The sequence below is a fragment of the Clarias gariepinus genome, chromosome 3 (genome assembly GCF_024256425.1).
Source record: "Clarias gariepinus isolate MV-2021 ecotype Netherlands chromosome 3, CGAR_prim_01v2, whole genome shotgun sequence".
In the NCBI taxonomy this organism is placed as follows: Eukaryota; Metazoa; Chordata; class Actinopteri; order Siluriformes; family Clariidae; genus Clarias; species Clarias gariepinus.
This window is the reverse complement of record NC_071102.1, coordinates 35,448,198-35,473,292: the sequence shown is the minus strand read 5'-3', so window position 1 is coordinate 35,473,292 and position 25,095 is coordinate 35,448,198. Positions and strand designations below refer to the sequence as shown.

Here is a 25,095-nt window from a genome sequence, read left to right as displayed (position 1 = left end):
GTAAACAATGTGGAACATTAAAAGCTGTCTTGAATTTGCCCTATTATTTTTATAACCTATGATATATTGTGTAACTACTATCCACAACATCAGAAACAACAACATGCATCAGAGGTTGTCTCGTTTAAGTGTTTTTTTTATTCATTTATCAATATGATATATTGTTTTGTTTGTTTTCAGTATCAGTGAAATTGAACATCAAAACAAACCGAAAGAAAATAACATTATGGAATGTAACATTGTTTCATTATTACATTTAACAAATAAATATGCACATACAAAATACTATAATTGTCTTCAATAAATAAACAAATAAATAAATAATAATTAAATAACAATTTTAAGTTGTAAACAGGAAAAAAAAACAATTATAAACACAGAAACCCCGTTGTCCTATACTTGGTCCAATGTTTGGACAGTAATTATACATATGGTTAAAAGCTTCATTTTTTTTTCTTTTATAAACCAGCCAGTCCATTGTTCAGTTGGTCTTTTTTGTCAGTTCCTGGCTCACATTGGCAGCAATGATGTCCATCCTGCGAAGGTGCTGCAGCATCACATTCCTGATTTGCGCCAAAGAGTTTGCACTGTAGTTCTGAAGCAAAAACAAACAAACAAACAAAAAAATAAATAAATATATAAACTATTTAGCATATCAATCTGCATAACTATATATCACTACTTTATTCCTGTGTATTCACATTTATAGGTTTTTTTTTGTTTGTTTTTTTAGATGTTTTTTTTTCCACAAAAGCCACCTTTTAAAACCTCACACCAAAAACTCTAACCAAATCACACATCAAAAGTAATTGCTTAAGCAAGCCCTTTCTTCTCTATAACCCATGACATACTAAATAACATATCTGGGACAGGCATCATGAGTTGCATATGCAAATAGGCTATATATATATATATATATATATATATATATATATATATATATATATATATAGTCTGATAAAGCTGAAGACAATTTCATATATAATTTAATATATTTAATTTATCAAAGCTAAAGACAATTTCATATATAATTAATCCAACATTCTTGCACACAATCTCCTAGCATGTAAAATATAACAGCAACTTACAGAATCATTCAGCATTTTCTTCAATTTCCTGAAGTGTCTTCTCAGTTTTTTCTTACTGGATGAGTGACCTGCTCTTCTGGCATATGTCGCAGTCTGTTTCAGAAAAAAAAGTAGCAAAGATAACTTTATGAGCATGACCATGTACTTCAGACTTATCATGTTTGGAATCTTTTAAAAATTGTTTTAGTGTCCCTAAAAATTTTTTTAATAATAATATATATATTTTTTAAATCTAAATGAATACAACTTGTTTACCCTACTATGTTAGTATGAGACATTAATTCTACACTTACACATTTTGTAAGCTCTTTTAACTGCCGGTAATCGAGGACGTTCAGTAAATTATCCAGCTTCTTGCTGTCCCAGTCTATGTCATCTTTTAGAGACACAGCATTAAGAAGCTTGATGATATGGTCCGTGGCATAAGTCAGAAACCTGACCTGATCTTCAACCTGTACAAATAAGATGTTTTGTGAATGTCAGGAACTAAAGTGAGTTCCTACAAAAAAAATAAAGTAAATCCTTGACCAAATTTCAAATTTTGCAAATTACCTTGGCCATTTCAATGTCATAATATTCCTGGTGTGGAAATGGTACATGCATCGAAGTAATCTCTCCACTCTAAAAAAGATATTGGAAACAACTTTTAACATAGGAATATAACACATGAAATCTCACATGATCAAGATCTCAGTCAACGCAGCTATAAATTTATCATCAATTTAACTAATCATTTATACAAATGATAAATGTTCCCATAGATCCAGTCAGAAAAGCTGCAACACCAGAGTAAATTGTTGGTGGTGCAAAGCAAAAATGAATAGAAGGTCCTGTGATCATCTATTGTTATTGTTTTTTCACTGATAGCCTTGCCTTTCCTCTGTGGGTGCAATTGAAGGCCATGTTGTACAAGGTAAAGACACAGCACCAAGCTTATTTAAAGGGATGCAATCAAGTGTAATTACATGCATAACACCAGATGTGTCATGACAGATTAATCTATGTTTGTTTCCAAAGATATTGCAACTATGTACAGGCTGTTTTGTGAATAAAGTTACATTTTTCTTTAAAAAGTGTTCAACATTGTTGCACTGTGTTAAAGTAAACAAAAATGTGAAGTAAGGGGCTATGCAACAAATAGTTAATTTCCCTCGTGTATAGAGCATTTTGACACCCTGTAGTATAATAACTATTGGCTTTATATTAGCCAGATCTTTAGTGCTATGAATCATTTCATTATTTAATGCATATTTTGTATTATTATTATTGGTGACGGTGTTAATAAATAGACCTAAACTAATTACTAAAAATGATGTACTGACATATTATGAATGATATACATGAAAAGAAACAGAAGCGGAATAAGTAGGCTAAAAATAAAATAAAAAAAAGACAAAAAAAGAACCAGCTCAGCTGAGCGCCATGCATATAATCACAAATTTAGAGAAGTAAGGCTTCCTCAATTCACTCACCATGCCCTCCAGCTCTGAGATACAGAAGCTGTTCTTCATTCGGAACTGGCTGATCATCCAGTCGCAGGCGTCGCATCGTTCCTGCACGATTAAAAACAGCAGGAAATAAAGATAAGTCCAAGAGTGTTTGCCGTCCATGATGGCACTTTGATTTGCTCAGTGAGTTTTTCGGCGACATGGTGCAGCTTGCTTGATTTATATACGTGTTTGGAAAGGGAAAACGAAGTGAGGCCGGAAATCGAAATTCGTTTATTTGGGACACTGTGAGAAATTCCCAGACAGCATACTAGCCCAGCCTTTGCGTCCAAATCCCTCCTTCCCTTCTTCCCCCCGCCCCATCTCCTTTCGCTTTCACTTTTCCCTTTAGCCGACAATCGGTTTACGTCTAAAAGTACAAACTACCACTTTAATTACATTTTAGATCGCACAGTGAATCCTGTTTAGGTCAGCAGAGTTACGCTTTTATACTGAACTAAACGATCAACAGATTTGTTTAAACTAAATATAAATATTTTAAACTTACCTTGTGGACAAACGACACCGAGTCGGTGAGAACTTTCCCCCGCTCAATTCCTGCGCTCCGTCCGGTTTGCTGTCTCTCAGTGTAGCGAGGGCTGATGCAACATGATGACGAAACACGGAATTCCTTCTGCTACGTAGCAAAAGCGCACACCCCTGAAGGCTGAAGGAATGAGCAAAGAAAAGTGACATCACCAGAGAAAAACTTTCTCTCACACCACCAATTCAACAACATAAATAAAAAGTAATGATGTAATAATAATAATAATAATAATAATAACAATCCGAGAAAGGATTTTAGAAGTACAAGTAATTTACAACTATTAATATACACTGCCACACATAAAATAACAATTAAAACATTTTATCATATATATATATATATAATAGGACTTGGGAGATTAACTTAAAGTGCCCCAATTATGCCATTTTAAAAGTTGCTAATGAGTTAATGAGTCTCTTAAAACAGGTTTACATGTATGCAAGGTCAAAAAACACTTTAGTGTTCTTTAAAAACAGATTTAATTTTACCCTATTTCTAAATGATTCGTAAACGACTCGTGTGAAGCAGTTGTAAGATTCAGTCTGTCTAAACCCCTCCTTTCTGTGAGCCTTCACTGCTGTGATTGGTCAGATGGCGCTGCCCTTTATGACTGGTCAACCGCTACATCGTGTGTCAGAAAAAGAAACGCCCATGACCATACCATAAACGACAGCTCTGGAGACCCGTCAATACATAGAAAAGATGGCGTCGGTCTTACCGTGTAACGACTAGCTAATTTTATATTAACTGTGTTATCTTTTTGTCGGTGTTGCGTTCGTCCAAAAAAGACAAACACGAACAAGTAGATAAAGCAAACGTGTTTTATACAAAACTAAGTAAAGTAAACGAAAAAGGTGCACAACAACCAAACAAAGATATAAACAATATTTACAAACTTTAAACTTTATGTGTGCATGAACGCGAGTGAGTGGAAAATGTCCGAAGTCCGTGTTTATTGTATGTGTGTACATACCAAAAAAAGCAAAAAGGACAAACACAAACAAATAGATAAAGCAAACGTGTTTTATACAAAACTAAATAAAGTAAATGAAAAAGGTGCACCACAACCAAACAAAGATATAAACAATATTTACAAACTATATATAATAAACAGTATGTGTATGTGTGCGAGTAAGTGGAGAATGTCCGAAGTCCGTGTTTATTGTATGTGTGTTAGAGCAGTATACTTCGGTCTTACCAGGGTTAATGAAGTCCGAGAGGCCGATGACGGAGGGTGAGAAGTCCAGGGAATATGTCTAGTCAAAGATAACCTGGGTAAAAAAATCTTCTAAAGAAATGATCCACAACAATCTCTCCTTTTCTCGTCCAAACAAATAATGGCAGCGCTGTTCCACCATTACTACTTCAGCCCTACTCCGTACTGATTTTGCACGTTGACTGATTCATCAGCCTTTTTAGGGTAGTGAAATTAGTTTGAGTAATTACTAAGTTTTGGGCTTAAGTGTAGGGTTTGGAGAAATTAATAATTATATCTTATAGCTTAAGTTAAAAAAACTTAATGCAATCACATTATACAATTGTATGAAATACATTTAATTTGTATTTAATTATATTATATTCTGTTTATTAATACATTGATTTTCAGTACTGAGTGTTGATACATTAAATTAATATTACTCCACCAATATGCCGCCCACTTATATATTACTGATACCTGAGTGTTTGGTTAACTTGTTGCCCAGCTCCTCACGCTGCCATTACATTTGGTGAGGAACACCTGTGGCACGCACACAGTATGGTGCAAAAGTTTTTGATGACACTGACTAATTTTATATTTAGCAAGGAAAACCTTTGACACACCTGTGGCATGCTCACATTATGACAAAAGTTAAAGATGACATAACCTACTGTTATATTCAGTGAGGAACGTTTGTGATACATCTGTGACACAGTCACAGTATTGTAAAACTTAATAATTATGCTGCCTATTATTATATTCAGAGAGGAAAGTCTGTGACATGTCCACAGTGTGACATAAAAGTTGATGATAATGCTGCCTACTGTCACTGGGTAAAAAATGCCTGTGACATGCCTTTGTCAAGGATAATGCCTGTAGATCATGCCTTATGCGTTTTAATTCCTCAAACCCTTTCTATTCTTGAATATTTTTATTATTTTTTAGGATATAAAACTGTTATATCCTATAACTGATTCCTCTGAATACCGCCTCGCTTCAGATTTTATAATAAAAATTTCTATTCGAGGTTGTCAGTAATTGTTTATTTGGGAGTTCAGCATACACATTCGGACCTGTTTAAATCCAATATTATCTCTATTCAAACTTATATTAAGTCTTTATTTCTATCTTGAAAATGTATTCCTCTTCTTTTAATAGAATGTATGTATATTATCAAAATGAACATTCTTCCTATAATTTCTATTCTTATTTAAGTGTTGACTTATATTTATACCTAAATATTTTTGCTTTTTTTTTTTTGCATCTTTTACTTAATTACAAGAGAAATTTGCCCTACCAAGCTCCCACTTATTTAGATATGTTCAGATATGCAACTTTATTTGTATGCAGTTTTTTAATTTTCCATTGCTCCAAACTCTCCATTCTTGATGGTATATTAGAACTTTACAAAACAATAAAAGGAGCAATGTCTAAGATCCATATTATAATTAATACAAAACGTGCAAATACAAAATGGGCATAGAGAATGCTTTGGGAAGAGGAGCTAAACCTGGTACTTGAAGAAAAAGCTTGAGATTCAATCCTTGCTGACTACATGGCAGGGTGACAGTTGTTTTGACAATTTTGTTGGCTAGTTGACTTGTGGCTCCCCCTACCTATTAGTAATAGATTTTTGACTTTTATCATGCTCTTAAATTAAAAAAAGATCAGGGCCAGTATTCACAAAGCTTCTTAGAATTCTCCCAGAGAGCTCCTATCTTAGCCTAAAAATTCCTAGTTGGGGGTCCTAGACTAAAAGTGATTTAGGAAACTTCTCAGAGCAACTCTGAGTAAGGAAAGTACAAAAACTTTTTTCTTAGTGAGGTGGTTGACCTCTTGTGTGTTGTTAGGGATGGTGTGTGTTTCTAGGGATGACAGCAATTCAAGAATTGTGATTGGTTGATGAACAAAAAATCTGTAAACGTCTAAAGGTTAAAAACGCACTCTTTGTGAAGATAGAATATATGATAATAGAATAGACAGTGAAATTATAATGTTTTTGTTATAGGCGAAATATCTTAATAAGTTAATTAAAGGGGTTATACAGGCCTACATGCACTTTTTAAAGCTGTTTGGACTGAACTGTGTGTTAGGAGAGTGCGTACACAACCACTCTACGATGATAAAGATTACAATAATTACAATATTACAATTACAATATTACAATAACATGCCCCTTCTGAAATCAGGCCAATCGCAAATGCCTGTCTATGTGACCCCACACCACAAGAGGCCGCTCCTACACTAGTTGATTGACACTGGTGTTTTAGCAAAGACTCGCCCTGAGTGAGAAGAAGCTGTCGGCCATTGTTTTTCGCCGCTGGAGCAAAATGGAGCCTAAGCGAGTGTTGTGTACAGTTGTTGGGTGTAATAGCGAACAAAGCAGTCGTCATTCACTACCTAGGGTTAGTGATCTAGGGTACCTACCTAGGGTTAAGTCTCTGAGCCACTGAGGATGCAGTGGCTGAATTTAGTTTTTAAAGCTAACGTCCCCGCCGATTTACCTAAATGCGTTCATGTTTGCGATAATCATTTTTTACCAGACTGCTTTATAAACGCGCGTCAATATAAAGCAGGTTTTACTAGGAAGCTGCTCCTAAAAAATGGATCTGTACTAACGCTTCGTGTTCCTGCTTCATCTTCACCAGGCTCGGTGAATGTGATTTATTTTTCTATGACTCTTTGCAGATCGCCTTTTCTAATAATCACGATGAATGCGAAGTGTAAGTTAACTTATACTCTCATAGAACATGGTTATGGCTTCTTCTTTGTGTACATCCGTCTCTATATAATCCCTAATCGCCCATTTATAATAAACAATGCATTAAGGTGATTGTCTAGTTGCAAACTGTGTACGTAGTCGGAAAACTATACTATGCTTACCTTTGTTACGTTAGATGGTTTATAACGATGTCTGTCGAAGATTAAGAAGTCATGTATACACATCAGTAAACACATCGCGTCCGTATCTCTCTCAGTAAGCTTCTCCGCTTTATGTTGTTGCTCGCGGCAGCGCAACAGCCCGTTAATTAATGCCCATGCAGTGATGAGAAAGACAAATCGAGTCGATGCATGTCCATTCTTTTAATTTCTGCGTTGTCAGGCGATATTACAAACTTCCGCGTAGGTTCCGTACTTAAATTAAACCAAAAACGACTGAAGAAAACAGGCTCAGGCTTCATATTCCAGCGTGTTTTCAGTTTGGACTGCATTACCCACAAAGCACTGCATTCTGGGCAATGCTTTGTGGGTAATGCAGTCCAAAGCAGGCTCAGCAGAGGTCATGAGCATTTAACTTAGCATGTACTGAAACAGGTTGCTGAGAACAGAGCTAGTTTTTACCAGGTAAAAGTAGTGTTTTTTTTACACAATCCCTTAGAATTTTTAATTAACGTATAATACAAACTTTTCATTAGGACCCTAAAGATTATATTAACATTTAATGAAAAATGGGATGTGTAGGACCTTTAAAACAGTGAAAAGTTAAAAATGTGTCTACTTTTGAAGCAACCATTTTTTACACAGTAGTTACTATATTTAAGTTCTTACATTTATTTACCATACTGATTTTATTACTTGTAATCCATTTTAGATTGATGAAAGCAAAATGGCTCACCTTTTACCAATTTACATGATTGCAGGACAGTCTAGTCTAGTTGCATTGTTGGATGGTATGCAGCCAACAATCCAAAAAAAGGTGAAAGGAAGTAAAAGAACAAGAAAAACGAATTAGACAGAAGAGCAGTATTTGCTTTTAGCTTTACGTTCAGTGTTTGGAAAATAGTTCTTCTTTCTGCCATTTTGTCCTTTGATATAGAAACTTTTAAGCCTCTTAAAAGTCCTCCTTTCTAATCTTAACAATTTTACCATAGGAGCTGTTTTTAGGGCTAAGATGATTTATGAACCATTTCTATCTTTACAGTGGAACCTCGGATTGCGAGTAAATGGTTTATGAGTGTTCTGCAATACTAGCAAAGATTTTAAATAAATTTTGACTTAAAAAAACGTCTTGGTTTACGAGTGCCGAGTATCATGTATCACGCATGCACTTCTTGTTTTGACGCCGAGTCTCACGGGATCACAACTGAGCCAATGGTTTTTCTCTCTCTTGCACCACAGAATTGTGAGTAATTATCTCCCCTGCTCGATCTTAGTGCCCATCTCTCACTGGTAAAGTCAATATCCGTGCACATGTAAACTTGTTATTATAACACTTTGACCGTGTGTCTGTGTGAACATATTTTATTTTATGTATGTAAGCGTGTGTGTACAGCGCATGTGTACTGTTTATTATAAGACATGTGTGTGCGTGTGTCAAGATCCATTTTCTCTCTCCCTCTCTGTATCAGCTTTGTGTCTGTGTGTGCGCGTCAATTGACACACACACACACACACACACACACACACACTTTGGTCTACACAGAAACTGTCGCAATTCTTTTCGAAGGTAAAGTGCCGGTTAATTTGTTTGTTTGTTTTTTACTTTACAGCAGTGATCCCGTTAGTATGCGCTTATGCGAGAGCTGTTAATGATGTTCCTTGCTAATTTTCCCAATAAAACAGTCTTTTCGTTAATGTGTGTGTGTGTGTGTGTGTGTGTGTGTGTGTGTGTGTGTGTGTCAAACTCAAATAAGAGAGGAGGAAGTGTTGCTGTGATGAGAAGAGGGAGAGGGGCTAATTCCTCCTTCTCCTCTCACTTTTGCTTCACACATACACAATCACACACACACACACACACACACACACACACACACACACAGACAGCGCCTGCGTGCATAAAGGGAAACATTTAGCTGTTGGGATTTATTTTTACTTTTTTTAAGGTAAAGTCCAGGTTAATTTATTAATTCATTCATTTTATATTTTGTATTAATTATTTTTATGAATTTATTTTTTTGGGCTGTGGAACAAATAATTAGAGTTTTAAGTATTTCTTATGGGGAAATTCTCTTTGGTTTACGAGTGTTTTGAAATACGAGCCCACTTCCGGTGTTATGTCAAAGTTGGTTCCTCAATCGGGGTTTGTTTTCTTAGCCTTTTTTATATTTAATAAGAAAATCGTTTTTATGTTTAAAATCGTTTATATGCAGTTTGGGTTTATTCAGATAGATGTGACCTAGTGACTTGACAACACGCAAATAAAATACAATAATTATTATTATTAATGTCTTGAGACTCTATTCTGGCATTATGGTTTTGCTCCACTTTACTGAAAAGACATATTTGAGAAAAAATATCAAATATCAAATATTAAAAATCTTGCCAGTGTTACTGCTGACTTGTTTCCCGACCACAGGAAAAGTCTATGAATTGTGCTTTTTCACTGCCAGATACTGTTTCCCTTATATTTTCTAAGTAAAAATGTTCCCATACATATCAGACTGTTGCTACTGATTTGTTCCCACACCACAGGTGAATTAGCTAAGTTTTATTCTTTTAAATGTGTTCATTATAGCAAGGGAAACACATCCCGATGGATAGAATTGTCACCGTCAGATACTGATTCCACTCTGTTTTCTACTTATGTAAATAACTTCCTGTTAGAATTAAACACTTCTCTTATGTATCAGACTGGTACTTCGGTTCTCTGAGTTACATCATTTTAAAACTATGTTCCTGTGTCCATGTTCTAAGCAAGTAGTAGAAGTTTTGTTACTGCTTACTTGTTTACACAGCAAAAGTGAACCAGCTGATTCAGTGAAGTTTTATCATTCTAAATATGTCCTTTATAGCAGCAGAAACCTATCCTGATGCCAATAGTTTGTACTATCAGTTAAGGTTCCCCCTCTACCTTTCACATTCACAAAATGGTAATATTGACATGCTTACAGCCTACAACTGACATAGCTGAGGTTCTGCTCATAATGCCACAGTAGAGACCCGTCAGATACAGTCTCAAGCAGAGGCGGCAATACCATTAGGCAAAAGAAGGCAAGCACCAAGTATAAAGATAAGAGGTAATCATTTTGATAAGTATTCTTTGGTATTATTTGTGTCACTCCATTGACCAACAGTATAGAGGACAGAGGCCAGTCGTCAACTATTAATCTGCTGATCATGTTGAAATACAAAGGTATCTTTATCAGATATGTAAATTGACAATGAGTGACATCCTACTGTAATTGTAGAAAAATGTTTGTGCATTAGTTAACTTGTTAATGTTTTGTTGTTGTTGTTTTTTCTACAGGACTGTTCTAGACAGCTGATGAGATTGTTGTGGGATGACGAGTGAATGGATGTTTAAGGTAAGACTTTTAAAAAAGCACTGAATGCAGAGGGCCCCATATCCATGATCGCCTCGAGCCCCCAAGTTGCTAAATCCACCACTGGTCTCAACATTAATGGACACTGGACATTAATAATAATAATAATAATAATAATAATAATAATAATGCAAGATAATTAGCATACAAAACACAAAGCATATTATGATAAGTTTCGTTTTCAAGGCAAATGGTGGAAACACCCGCTACTGACATTGTCAATTTTTGTTATTAGTGCCTATCCCTGTTATTGTCTTAATTTTTGGGGTAATAAATATTAAACTAATAAAAAATAGTGTTTCTTCTCATACATTATTAGCAAAGCAAATAGGTAAAGCACCCATGTAAATAATGATATTTAACTTATTGTGAGTAGTATGTGAGTAGTGTGTGTGTGTGTGTATATATGTGTATATATATATATATATATATATATATATATATATATATATATATATATATATATATATATGCATGCTTTTAAACACTACTGTATATATATCAGTACGCCACCATTCCAGAAATATTGGAACCAAACTGGCACTATAAACAGGAAACAGACGATGCTTTTCCACCATAAGTAACTCCACCTTCCTTATGTGAAACATGCAAAGGATCAAATATTGTTAATTTAGCAAACATGGTTTTGATTATAAAAATCATATAAAACCATGTTTGCTAAATTAACAATATTTGATCCTTTGCATGTTTCACATAAGGAAGGTGGAGTTATTTATGGTGGAAAAGCATCGTCTGTTTCCTGTTTATAGTGCCATTTGTGTCCAATATTTCTGGAATAAGCTAACTGTTGGATAAAGTGCATAAGGCAGATTGATTAATTGATTGATTGATTGATTGATTGATTGATTGATTGATTGATTGATTGATTGATTGATTGATTAAAGCAGTTTTACTAATGGATGTAAAAAATGTGTGTTTACCATTAAAACATTTAAAGCAGCACAATAATTTAAAAACACTTTTTAATTTCCCAGCATACTCTGCTAAATGTAATAATATAATTCACTTAATCTGCAGCATGGTGGCTTACTGATTAGCACTGTGGCTTCACACCACTGGGATCAAGCGTACAAAAAGTGTGAGAGAGTCTTGACCAGCTGTTTTAACATTTGGAAGCTGTACAGTCTCTGAGCACAAGAGCCTATAACAGAATTTGAATATATGGGGTTTCTCTACACCCGTGGTTCTCAAGGTGTGGGGCGCTCCCCCCTAGTGTGGAATACAGACATGACAGGTGGGGCGCAATGAACGGGAGCGAATAATAGGAAATTACGTATTCTAATTTATGCTTTTCTTGAAAATAAAGATCGGACACTCACAATCTAAACAATCACACATTAATGCAAGTAAATTAAAATAACAGAAAAAAGAAAAAGTGGAACCATAGTGCAACAATATAGTTGGCATGTTAATTGCAGAGAAACAGTATATAAGGAAACATTCGGTATTATAACATTAGGCCTATGTGATTTCATTTATTTCAATGTGTATGCTAATGTTTCTGTATTTTTGTTTAAAAAAATAATATTTTATCAGGCAGTACTAGTCTGGCATTTCTAGTTTCCAATGTGGCAACAAAGTTGTTTTTTTATCCTTCAGGCGCTGAACAGAAGGGAAGATCAATATCGTTCTACGCTTTTTGTTGGTGTGCGGCATTTTGCGATGATCCCTAAATCATTCGTTGCGCTATAGAGAATAATGGTGTTTATGCTTTTAAACATGTATAATTTAAGGCAGATGCTTAAAGACAATGTAGAGAGGAAATATTTGTGGGTATCTTATTTGCGGGTTTATTTACGCAGCTATTGAATTCGGAGATGAGAATATGCGAATATAAAACTAACTTTACCACGGACACAAACCGGGTCAGTAGCGTACTGTATGTAGTGAGCATAATAAGGTCAGTGGATACATTTGTTACATGGACCACAAAAAAGCAGGCGATTCAGCACTATCAGCCTAATCAAACAAAAAGCCTTAAAAATTCGCCCACCCCCTTAAGTGGGGAATGACAGAAAATGTTTGAGAACCACTGGTTTAGGGTATACTTGCACCACTAGATTATCCTGTTAGGGAAAGCTATGTGGTTAGTTCATTTTTTTCTAGAAAATGGGCGTACTGTGCGCTTTCGATTATTGACGAAACTTTAGTCATCTTGCAACGAAACGAGAAGTGTGACTTGAAAAACTAAGCACTATTATTATTCGTTTTATTTATACAATATGTCTAAAAATGCAGCACCTATGCAACATTTATTTGTATCCACGTTTGGAGGAAAGTAAGTATTAAATTAATTAGAATTATTCGATTTAAGCCCTTTTGATTTAGTATTAATTTCCATACCCGGTAAATCCCTAAGATTTAATAGTAATTGGTCGTGTATCTAGGAGAGGTCTGTTTATTTAGCCGACGTGGTTTATTTATGTCGATTTCCCACAAGGTTTTTCCAAGGTTAGCAATTTTACGGTTTTCTATAAAACAACACTCGTGGCTACATGCTTACAGTTTTTAATGATGTAGAAAAAACAATAAAATACAATGGTTATAAATTGTTCTAAAAGAAAAATAAGTTAAGATAAATAGAATCATCATCATCAACATCAACAACAACAACAACAATAATAATAATAATAATAATAACTTGACAAAATTATATAGTGTGTTAAAAATTATTCAAAGGTTACACGCATTCATCCATTCATTCAGAGAGAGAGCGAGAGAGAGAGAGAGAGGGAGAGAGAGATTAAGAGAGAAATTAACGGTAAGTATTAACAGATTGCGTTTGATGATTTTTTGGTGAATTTGATGAACTGGCGCATGACCCGTATAATCACAGTGCGCGCGCTTTCCCATGCGCACGAACTGAAACTCTGCGGGAAGAAGAAATAGATAAAAAATCAACATGGTGAAAATGACGAGTGAAATCACAACTTCTGAATTACAGTCACAGTGGCACTCACCTTTTCTGACAAATATCTATCAAGCTTACTCCAGAACTCATTCCAGTTTCTCACTTCAGCGTCAGCAGAGCTGGCAGTCAGAATCTGGAACAAAAACAAAAAATTCACCATGCACTATTTTCTAACACACACAAATTATGTATCACTTCTAATACGCAAATCCAAGGAGCACTTGTGACTCATATAAAGCGTTCTTAGACTATATTTCATCAGAAGCATGAGATGCGGCAGGTATATAAAAGCTTACACATGCTGTGTAGCATTGTGTCTGGTGTCTGAGGAACTCCTGTAACTGCTGCAGCTCACTGGACTTCCACTCTGTGGACGCGTTCATCAAGAGCACAGCGAGATTCCGAAATGACATTTCCAACACAAGGAGTCTCTCCTCCTGTTCATGACAAGAAAACAAAACAAACAAAATGAATTACCTATTTAAAGGATTTAATCAGCTAACTAATTAATAAATAAAGATTTTAAAAACAAGTAAATAAAAAATATTTAACCACGACGAAAAGTAATACAACCTTTTCCCCAGTATAGTTATAGTTAAATTTCTATAATTCCATTTTTCTTCAGTCTAAATGTTCGAAAGCAAAAACCGATTAATTAATTTGCTATCCATACTCCCCCTTCTTTGTTAACATTTAGTAGGATACATGTAACCTGTGTAACATCATCCTGTTTAGTGTTATAAAATAATAGAATTTTTTATAATCCTCACCTGTTTCGGGACGTTTGGACTTTGAATCTTCATGTTTTCCGCTTCGGTTTTACATCTCACCGGACGCATTTCCCCCTGTGGAGAAAACCATACAAAAGTAAGTACAAATATTATTTTATGTTGTTATTACAAATGTACTAAGAAATATTTAACTTTGGATTTAAAATTGGAATTAACAGACATTAACAGAACTTTATTAAAACATTTATTCAGCTTATTATTTAACTTATTTAGAAAATTAATCATAATTCATTATTTTTCATGATTAATGAATAAATATTACAATCATCATCACACACACACACACACTGGGAACTTGTATGAACTCTTACCAGGTTGCAGAGATTCTGGACGATATTCTGTGTCCTTTTTAACCCCTGATTTACGGAGCATTGTGCAAACACGGCAGGGCAAAAAAGAAGCCACAGAAATACGGATCGCAAAGTTTTAACCATGATGTCTGCCAAGAACTCAGATGAAGACTGAAGAGAGAAGCTACCTGAACACGACTTTATATTCTCTAAGCAATGAGTGACATTTGCATGGCACGAGGAGAAAGTGGGAAAACCCATCTAATAGTGAAAATGGGAATTCTATAGCAGGGACTGTGAGTTGTGCAGTGACTTCATCTGCCCGAAGTATGCAGGTACTTCACTGTTGTATGTCATGTTACAAGGAACAGTTAAATGGTCTTTTAAAGTTATAATAGGGTTTGTTGGAGTGGGGCTTTTTATTTAATTCGTTTGCTTGTTTTTTAAATTTATTTTATTATAATTAAAAATAATTATTGTTTTGTTGTTGATTGCTTTCAGTAATGTCTTTGGTACTTTATGTAGGCCTATGTGCTCTTTACCGCCTAATTAGCAGATGAACGTATATTTTCCAAAATAAACTGTGACCTAAACGCCATTCTTGGACGATGATGCAAGAAAAGGTGAGTCAGGTAGGGGTGGAGCTTAATACGTATATGTCTTTCATTTTCGAAAAAACAATGGTGGAACCGCCAACACGACGCACCTTTCATTGCATCATTGTTCAAAAATGCTTTTTTAGATGGATGAAATCAGTTCAGTAGGCATAGGTATTTTTAGCAGCGTTTGTATTTTAGCCTGATAAGTAGAATTTACCTTTTTTATACTTTTATATTTTACACAGAATCCTGTGCTAAGCATGGAAATCACAATAGTTTGACGCATAGCTTTTCAGCCTCGCACTTCACGCTTATGTCTGATTGAGGAACTAAACAAAACACAGTCATTGATAAGAATAAAGCTTTAGTGCTTTACTATCCCTGTTTTTTTTTAGTGCTACAACCTAACTATAAATATTTAGCCTGACTATGATATTCACCTTTGAGTGACGGTTCATCACTTGCTTGTGGAAGGCGCCTTATTAGTGCCTCATTAGCGTTATCCCTGCGGGATCATGCTGCTATTCAAAACACTTTGTTGAGTTTTGGGGAAATTTGGAAACACTCTATATTTTCCCCTCACATTTCGGCCCACTGTTCGGCCCATTTCTTGCTAATTTTGTTTCTCTCAATTTCTCTCTCGCACCCACACACCTACACACGTGCGCGCGCACGCACGCACACACATATACATTGTTCATTAATTTTCTCTAATGCTCATCCTGTGCAGGGTGGCAAGAAGCTTGAACGGGGTTCCAGTCCATCACAGGGCACACAAACACTCTGGGCAATTAGTCTAATCTGCCGATACATTTAATATGTGCGACGTACTGTAGATACTGTTTACTGTGCATAATCCGTGTCCTTGCAATCTATCTATCTATCTATCTATCTATCTATCTATCTGTCTATCTATCTATCTATCTATCTATTGTCAGGTCTGTATTTTTTTCATTATTTCTAATAATGTGATATTTGAAAAAATTTACACATTTTCCTCTCACTCCAAAGAAAAAAAAAAGCAAAATTATTTTAATGCATCGTTACTATTCGACAGTTATAACTCAATGTCATAAGACATAACATATATTTAATTAAATGTAAGCTTTATTATATTTATTAAAGTTTAATTGTTTTTAAACAAGTGGAAGTTAAAATCAGTGAAACAGGAGTGAATAAAATGCATTAGTTACAAAACGTGTTTTTAAGAAAGCAAACTGGTGGGAGTTTATACCCCTGTGCTCAATAATATTCATTGTAACAGAATTTTTAACGTTATGTTGTGATAAAATTTCGTATTGCACAGTTTGCGCACTGGGCACGCAACTTTCGCAACACATTTTGTGCAAAAATAACCCCTTTGTGAATATTGCTTAAAATAGTTAGTAAATCGTTGAACGCACACACACTGATTCAACTGAGAAAGCATTTATTAGTGATATGATTATTATATTTTTGTACCATAAACAAACAAACAAATAAATAAATAAATAAATAAATAAATAAATAAACATTGTGTATAATACCAATAAATACATATTACAACTATAAATTAAACATGGCTGTATTAACTGGAGGTATATCCTGGAGATTGTGTAGTGGATCTGTGGTTGAACCTGCGCATCACCTGTAGAATCACAGTGCGCGCGCTTTCCCATGCGCAAGAGCTGAAACTCTGTGGGAAGATTAAACAAAACAGTTAAAACCAACATGATGAAAATTACAAGTAAATGCTTATGAATTGTTTTTACAGTAACTCCCACCTTTTCTGACAGAAATTCATACAGATCGCTCCAAAACTTGCTCCATTTTTCCACTTCAGCGTGAGCAGACCTGGCATACGGAACCTGGAGGAGAAACTAATCAAACATTCTAATCACTAATCAAACGTGAATTTTCAAACATATATTAATATACTTAACCAATAACCGAGTTTATTGTTACCTATACAGAATAAATTTAAATAGCAAATTTGAATTTTGGACTGTTTAACCCCAAAATTCTGAAGCAACAAGGCAAAATATTAAAAGTGAGATGAGACAGGTTTCTAAGAGCTTACACGTGCTGTGTAGCATTGTTTCTGTTGTCCCAGGAACTCCCGTAATTGCTGCAGCTCACTGGACTTCCACTCTGTGGGCGCGTTCTTCATGAAGAGCTCAGCGACATTCCGAAATGACATTTCCAATACCAGCAGTCTGCTCTCCTCCTGTCCACACCAAGAAAGAACACTTTAATGAAGCGGCCTTTTAATTAATCGATCATTTGATTAGGCTAATTAATTCATTGTTGATTTAACAGGTTTATTTAATTTACTAAGTGATGAAATTTTTAATTAAATTTCCTACTTTCTCTTATTTATTTTTCCTTATTCCGTAATTACTCCTTGGACCTTGGTGATCCTGTTTAGGTTTGTACAGTAGAATAAGAGAAAGTCTTCACATTGCCCACCTGTTTCGGGAGGAGTGGTCTTTGGATATTCATGTTTTCCGCCTCGGTTTTACATTCCACCGGTCTCATTTCCCCCTATAGAGAAAAAAATCAAACAACATGCCAATTCTGTTATTCGTTATTATACTAAAGAACATATGAAATCAAAATCATATGTTAAGTAAGCACTAAATAGTGACTTGTTTAAGTAATGAACCATTGTAATAATTGCCTATTATACATTTATTTATTAAGACCACTTTTATACAGGACGCTCTTATCCTGTACTTAGATTAAAAGTACTTAATCTGCGAGACTATTATTATTATATTTTATAACAATGCAGAAAACCGGGTCACAGGTCAGAGAACCTGTATGAAATCTTACTAGGTTGCAGAGCTTCTTTATAATTCCTGATGTTCTTTTAGACTCCAGATCTTCGGAGCATCGTGCAAATGCACCTGGGCAAACAAGAAGGCACAGAAACACAGACCGCAGCGTAGTAACCATTCTATCTGCTCGGTTCTGCTTCGGTTTGGTACTAAAAAAAAGCTGTTGAGTGAACAGAGGAGTACATGCAGATGGCTTTATATTTTCTAAACACTGAGCGCTCTTTGCATGGCACGAGCAGAGGGAAATCCCAGCTTGTATTTCATATTAGAGGTTACGCGTTACAACCAAGGTGACCTAATTTTTCTACTTTGGTATTTTGTTTAGGTAAGGGATTTTTCTCATTTTTGTGTTGTGTTTGCACTTTTCGCCTCGCTCTGAAAATAACTGCTGTACATGCAGGTAAAGGGAATTGAAGGCATGTGAAAGTAGTCCCACTGGAACTTGAACTGGACTTCCGCCTTCCAGCAGTGATGCAATGAATGGTGTGGCTCGAGGAAATTTTCACTTTCGAAAAGCCTTTCAACGTAGTGGGGCATTACTACTTAGCTTGGAGGCGTATTTCCTTGTGTTTTTCACGTCATTTTGTAAGTGGTATTAAAAACGACTTAGTTGACTCGCTTTGGAAAAGGTTGCCTTTAGCCTCGGTTATTACACTACACTAAAATCAAATTAGATAAATGAAATAAATAGTTTAAACTTGGATGGCATGGCGACTTAATAATTAGCACTGTCCCTTGCACCTCCAGAGTCCGTGTTCGATTCCCGCCTTGGATTCTTTATCCATGGAGTTTGCATCCTCCTTTGGAGAAGGACTGCTTCGGGTTCCTCCCACAGTCCAAAAACATGCAGATTACGCTAATTGGCATATGTTAATAAGAGTGTGAGTGTGTGTTTGGGTGGCCTGCAATGGATTGCCACTCTGTCCAGGGTGTACACTGCCTCATGGTTAAGATATGTATCTTTGGAAATATATTTCCATAAAAAAAAAAAGAAAAAAATTTTACTTAAAAAGGGGATCAGGGTATGTAGAAATAAATTGGGTCATTGAAGTATTTCTTACAGGGCAGCACCTGGAAAGTGTAATTATTAAGTCGACCTTCTTTAATGTCACACTATTGCTAGAACGTACGCCATTCGAGCACGTTAAGACCTCTAAAATGCCCCAGAGCCACGCTGATGTCACTCATGTCGCTGAATATAATGTCCCTCAGAACATCATGAGCCACTTTTCAGCATAAGTTTAAGGGGCATCGTGACGGTTGGATGTGACTTCCTGGTGCGCCGGGTTGGATTTATCATCAAAGGCGTTGGCCTGGCTGAACCTTTTGACATATTAAAAATCCCTCAGAACTTTTGCATCTTTAATGTTTTGAGATCATATCGGCCCAGTTTGACGGCGATAGTATAAATTCCCTAGGAGATATCAAAATCCATTGCGTGCATTTTACAAACAACCCAAAATAACTGACTGACTGTTGAGTACTGTTGAGTGCCCTTAATATGCACGTGAAAACCTATTCAGCTCAATGAGATGTAAATGTGTACCGAGTTTGACATGTATATGTGTAAGTGTGGATGTGCTATGAAGCAAAATCTCCTGTAAAGGCCCTGTGTGACGCTCAGTGCCCAAACTCTCAGGCGTCCTAATGGCAGCAGATTTTAACTTGCGTGCTGATTTTTAGGACTTGAGCATGTTAAGACCTCCAAAAAAGACCAACAGTTTTTTGAACTGTTAAAAGAAACCAGAGGACCCAGAGGAAACTCACCAAGCAGAATTTGGGAACACCAATTAGCAGGTCTTTGCACCGTGAGAGGAAACTGGAGTACCCAGAGAAAGCCCACCAAGCACAAGGAGAACATGTGAACTCCATGCACACAGAGACCAGAATCTGGCGAGATTGCTAACCGCTACACCACTGTGCAGCCATGAGACTTTATTATTTTTTTTTTTTTCAAGCCTACGGTTTTAAAATGTAATTGTCTTATAGGGATATAAACTTGGATATAATTAAATGACAAATATAATGATTATTGTAGCATATTCCATTAAATACATTACACATTAAGAGGCAAATGTTAATATAAAAACAATATATTTTATTTTTAAAAGACACAGTTGGAAAAAAAATAGTAATACTTGCAGCATACATAATTCTTAGTGATGACAGACACTAACACAAATTACATGCATATAAACAACCGAAAGCGCTTATATGCAAACTATGGTAATTAAATTATATTATATTTCTAGGCTATGTTATCAAAAAATCAACGCTGTCAAAATACCGTCATGCTGCCGTCATGTTTAAAAGCCATGAATAAATTATGATATTTAAGTTATAGAAAACAGAAATGCATTTTTTTAAACAAAACATTTGGAAACAAATGCAATTTTAACTTATGAAAAAATATAATCTTTTGCATAATTTGATTAGGTTGATCATGTTTTTCTGAGAGTTTAATCATGAAGATCTGTTTTAGTTTTGTTGGCTAGTATCAAGTCTTCTCAGGTGTTTCAGCACCACTCCTGCAATCTAATTCCAGCCCTCTTTGCTGTAATTCTGCAAGAGTAATTGCTCATTAGAAAGCATCAATATTTTGTTTTAATAGGTAAAAGGAACAAACTGCACAATAGTGAAACTCTATTCCATTAACCAGCCGCATGTAGCTCTAGGACACCTACCGTAGTCTTAAGGTGAGAAATCAAACTTTTAAAGTGCATTTCCATCTTTTTAGACATTTTCTTCTGTAATTTTGTGCCCACATCCCACATCAAGCAGGAAGATCTGTAGTTTATGTTGGTCGCAGTCCACCTTCTCATATTTCCCACTGTAAATCCTCATGATGCTCTTTAGATCCCGCAGAATAAACAGTACGTGATCCTGTGGCTGTTAGCATAAGTAATAAGTACATGTCGAGCACTGTCATTTTTTAAAAAGTGCATTTATCACTTTAATACTTCAATCACTTTATACTCTTTCATTTTATCTCTTATTCTCTTGTACTTAGGTTACTCTAGTTAGGAACTCTATTTTAGGAACTCTATTTAACACTGCTGGCGGTCGCGGGATTTTGAATTTATAATTTTCTGATTGGCTTAAAACATTTATTGCAGTGATACTACTTGCTTATTATGTTTTTCTATTATTAATACTCATATTTTACATTGTAACTGTTGTAATATAGTCTAATTTATTTAAATTGTTTACTGTAAATATTTTAATTTATCAACTGATTGGTGTATTTCTTTTAATGGCCGTATATATAATAAAGATTTAAAACTGTTACTATGTAAAAAGTAATTACAACGGGACTTTACCTGTAGATGAAGTATGCGGTTGTATTGCTTGTGTGGAAACTCCATGCTGAGTTTGTCATGACCATGCATCGAGACTTTGCACTAAAGCAATTATAATGAAATAAAATTTAAACGAAACAATGGGGAATGAAATAAAATATACCGATTATATAAATCACCTTAGAGTGGTGCTTTATATCACATACGGTGCTCAAGTCAGTTAGTAACAAATAAACACAAGTAATTGACTGTAACAGTAGAACACTTCAAGACTGCTACTTTTAATAACAGTTTGCATTCCTGTCTTAACTCACCGACTGTTCAAGATGATTAATAGAGGTTTTGCTTAAAACCTGGAAGTTGCTAAGTGATGCTTTGTTCTGCGTCTTCATCCAGGTGCATCCCAATTCCGCACATTTAACACTGCCGTTATAATGAATCAAGCAAATTAATAAATAATCTATCGAACGTTTAGTGCAATGTAGCGAGGACTGGTTTTATTTTTATTTTTTATACAGTAGAAGACCTACTGAAAAGTGAAAAGGCGAAGCGCTTTCCCAACTCTTTCACATTTAAGCCAGCATTGAAAGGTTAAGCGCATTTGCATTCTTTAGAAATTAGATTTACTTTCTCTTTTAGCACGTTTCCATGTCAATCATGTCTATAGGCTGAACCCGAGGGGTGATTCCAATGTGATACCGAGGAACTATGAGAATGAATACGACAGGAGATCCCATGCTGTTACTGGAATCAAATCTAATACCGGATCAGATCGAATTTGGGACAATTACACATTTAAATCATCAATCTTAAGTGGGCACCTATGTTCCCCCAAAATAATAAACTCTACATTTTTGTGTCGTTGGTGTGGTGCCCTCTACATGTTTTCTATATTTAGTCTGTATTTTTTACTTGAATGAAGTGTAGGGCGTTCGAATAGTATCATTACATCACTTGGACTGAAAGAGAAACGTACTCACCCACATAGAAGCACCTATCAAGATTTTTTTAGAAAAAGAAAACATAATGTTTTTCCCTAAAGTAGCAAAGTTGCTAATATTTTCTATGAGAATCATGAATAATGATAAAACAATCAGACACGTCGAAACGCTACAATGTACTGTATGCTTAAACACATTCCGCTTTATTGGAAAAATACAAAAAAATATTTTTTTTTGATGCTCTGTATTACTTTAAACAGTAGAAAAAATGTCTCAATTAACATTCAGGCTTAGGCTACCTTAAATGCTTTATATACAATCACCTAACCAAGTAAAAGCATGGCTTAAAAGCAAGGGTATGGGTTATAATCCTTTTTTTTTCTGACAGTGAGGAAGCTGTGTTAGCTAGTGAAGATTTTTATTTATTGGGGAATTAGAGCTGGACCATTAGTCAGACTAGCTTCCATGGACTACAGAAAGTCCCATGGGGTGAATTTCCCAAAAGCTTGCAAAGTCTTACCTGGGAGACAAAGTGTTAAATGTGGTTACTTTTAGAATTTAAGTGTTCATCATTGTTATTCATAGCATAGCAAAATTCTGTCTATGTCAAAATACATTTATTCATGTATGGCAAACACAGCTTGGCCAAAACACTACCAGTGGCCAAAACACAGACTTTGCCAAAGCTTTGCCAAATTGAAAGATAATCTTTAAACTGGTTTTAAAAAGAACTTTCTCTTAATCTTTGGCAGCTGGTATGTTATTTTGTTATGTGTAAACATTTTAAATTATAATTCTAATTCTAATTACAATTATTTTTTAATAACTATTTTATTATATTTATTAATTGCCCTGTGCTGGATTGGCACCCTGTTCAGAGTGTACCTCACCTCGTGCCCAAAGTCTGCTGGGATAGGCTACAGGCCCCCACAACCCTGTACAGGATAAGCAGTATAGAAGATGAATAAATAAATAAATATTTTTAATAAATAAATTGAGATTTGCTAGGCGTCTTAGTGCTTTCTTTTTTTTCTTTTTTTTAAATAATGCTAGAATATTACAATATTTTTATAACAGAACTTATAATATAATTGGTAGCTGCATAGACTAACTGGTGCAGAAAATTAACATGCAGTCTTTAACTTTTTCATAGCCAAATTGGGCAACTTTTAATGAGTGTTAAAATTTGATACAGATTTTTTTGGGTGGTGTGTGAAGAGGTGAAGACTTCTGAAAACAAAATGCATGATTTTATATAAAAAAAAAAAAAAAACATGGTTAGGTTTGGATGTGGTGTTATTTTTAAAAAATTCTGAGTTGTCTTGAGGTCAGAGTTGAAATCAAGTGTATTCCCGTTATCAGCTAAAAGTTTTTTTGTAGAATTCATGCGAAGTTGGTTTGTGGTTCTCTATTCTCTCAACCTCAGCAATGTGCACTGTGTACGCTTCCTCCATCCCTCTTTACTCAGGAAACTAATGCTGACTTAAACCATACACTAACCTTCAGCGTGTTGTTACACAAAAAGCATGAATCAGTAGGGAATCTTCTGCTTTTTTATGTTGATTGGTAAACTGTGTTTTTTTTTTAGCTCTACACAATAACAACAAATACTGTGTTTGCAGCAATTACTTTCTTTTCTTTCTTTTATTCAACTTCCCTTAATGATAAGTTACATGACATTTCTTTAACATAACAGTAATCCTCCTGAAAATAGTATTAAAAATATTGTTTTTGTCAATATTTTTGTTGCAGAGCATACAATAACAATAGCAGCATGCTAACAATCACTTGGTGTAACATAAAAACTTTTATATCTAGAACTCTATAACGTTATCTTTAAACATTTGTAAAATATTTATTATAATATTTTTATATTTTAACTGTTAAACCATTACATGTGTAATGCTTTAACATTTTAACATCCATAAGAATATTATAGTAGTTGCTTTTTTTAGCTGGTTTAATATACTACTACTAATATTCATAATCATATTTTTAGCAAGAGCAGCATACTTTGAAAAGAAAAAAGCTTCATGAAGTAACTTTTGAAACTTATGAACTTATGAAATGCCATTCATTAAGGAATGGCATTTTAGTTCCTTTAAGGGTCTCTGATCGGAATTTACTTTATTAGGAACACAATATTAATGCTGGGTGGGCTTTTCTTTTGCTCTGAAGGCAGTCTCCATTCTTTGTTTATATATTCCACAATTCACTTCATGCCATTAATGCTAAATGTTGACCTTACAATCTGTGTCCATTAATAGAATCAATTGTTTTTTTTATATAAAATTATAAACCACCCTATTTTCCCCAATATCTTCTTTACATTTTTAAAAAACAAACAAATATTTACATTATTTTCCCCTGCAAATTAGGTACATTTTATCAGTGTTTAATTAAGCAATATCACAAGAGAAAGAGAGAGAGAGTTCTAATATGGGATGAAAATAGTTTTAAATCCTTGCCCGTAATATGTAACCAAAAGTTGAGCCGAATAAAACATGGAGGCAGTGAACAGGTTACAAAAAATTATGATATTTACATTGTATTTCCACTTATTTCACTTAATTCTAGAATATCATCTCCATTACTTTCTGGTTCTAGAATTAAATCCCAAACAGTGGTTAAAGAAAAGCTAGAGCATGTGTGTATTACCCTGGATTAGAGGATACAGAGGGATTTAGGATTTAACTTTGTGTTAGAAAGCTTCTAGTTTGCTTTCTAGATTGCCTTATGTGTAAATAAAACAGCATGGAGGCAATTCAGAACAGCTTAGTAGTAATTATTACGCATGCAAAGTGTTTTTTTAACTAACATGGCATTATCAGATTTGTTGAC

The 25,095-nt window shown here is 34.8% G+C and overlaps 2 protein-coding genes and 1 pseudogene across 3 annotated transcripts; all 3 read right to left on the bottom strand.

Moving 5' to 3' along the window:
* Positions 1–239: 239 nt before the first annotated feature.
* LOC128519313 (interferon a3-like) lies at positions 240–3,200 on the bottom strand. Of its 2 annotated transcripts, XM_053493003.1 has the most exons (6): positions 3,084–3,200; positions 2,561–2,641; positions 1,641–1,709; positions 1,382–1,540; positions 1,089–1,181; positions 242–595 (listed from the first exon to the last, which is right to left on the bottom strand). In XM_053493003.1, the coding sequence occupies exons 2-6, from the start codon at positions 2,615–2,617 to the stop codon at positions 482–484; spliced, it is 492 nt and encodes a 163-aa protein (XP_053348978.1). In that variant the 5' UTR covers positions 2,618–2,641; positions 3,084–3,200; the 3' UTR covers positions 242–481. The 2 variants fall into 2 exon arrangements, with proteins under 2 accessions (XP_053348977.1, XP_053348978.1); XM_053493002.1 differs by lacking the exon at positions 3,084–3,200 and having other exon boundaries at positions 240–595; positions 2,561–2,833.
* A 10,138-nt stretch (positions 3,201–13,338) lies between these two features.
* On the bottom strand, positions 13,339–14,740 carry LOC128518684 (interferon alpha-1-like). The gene is made up of 5 exons (XM_053491931.1): positions 14,618–14,740; positions 14,286–14,360; positions 13,812–13,952; positions 13,565–13,648; positions 13,339–13,474 (listed from the first exon to the last, which is right to left on the bottom strand). The coding sequence occupies exons 1-5, from the start codon at positions 14,738–14,740 to the stop codon at positions 13,373–13,375; spliced, it is 525 nt and encodes a 174-aa protein (XP_053347906.1). The 3' UTR covers positions 13,339–13,372.
* A 5,733-nt stretch (positions 14,741–20,473) lies between these two features.
* On the bottom strand, positions 20,474–21,765 carry LOC128518407 (interferon a3-like; annotated as a pseudogene).
* Between the last annotated feature and the right edge of the window lie 3,330 nt (positions 21,766–25,095).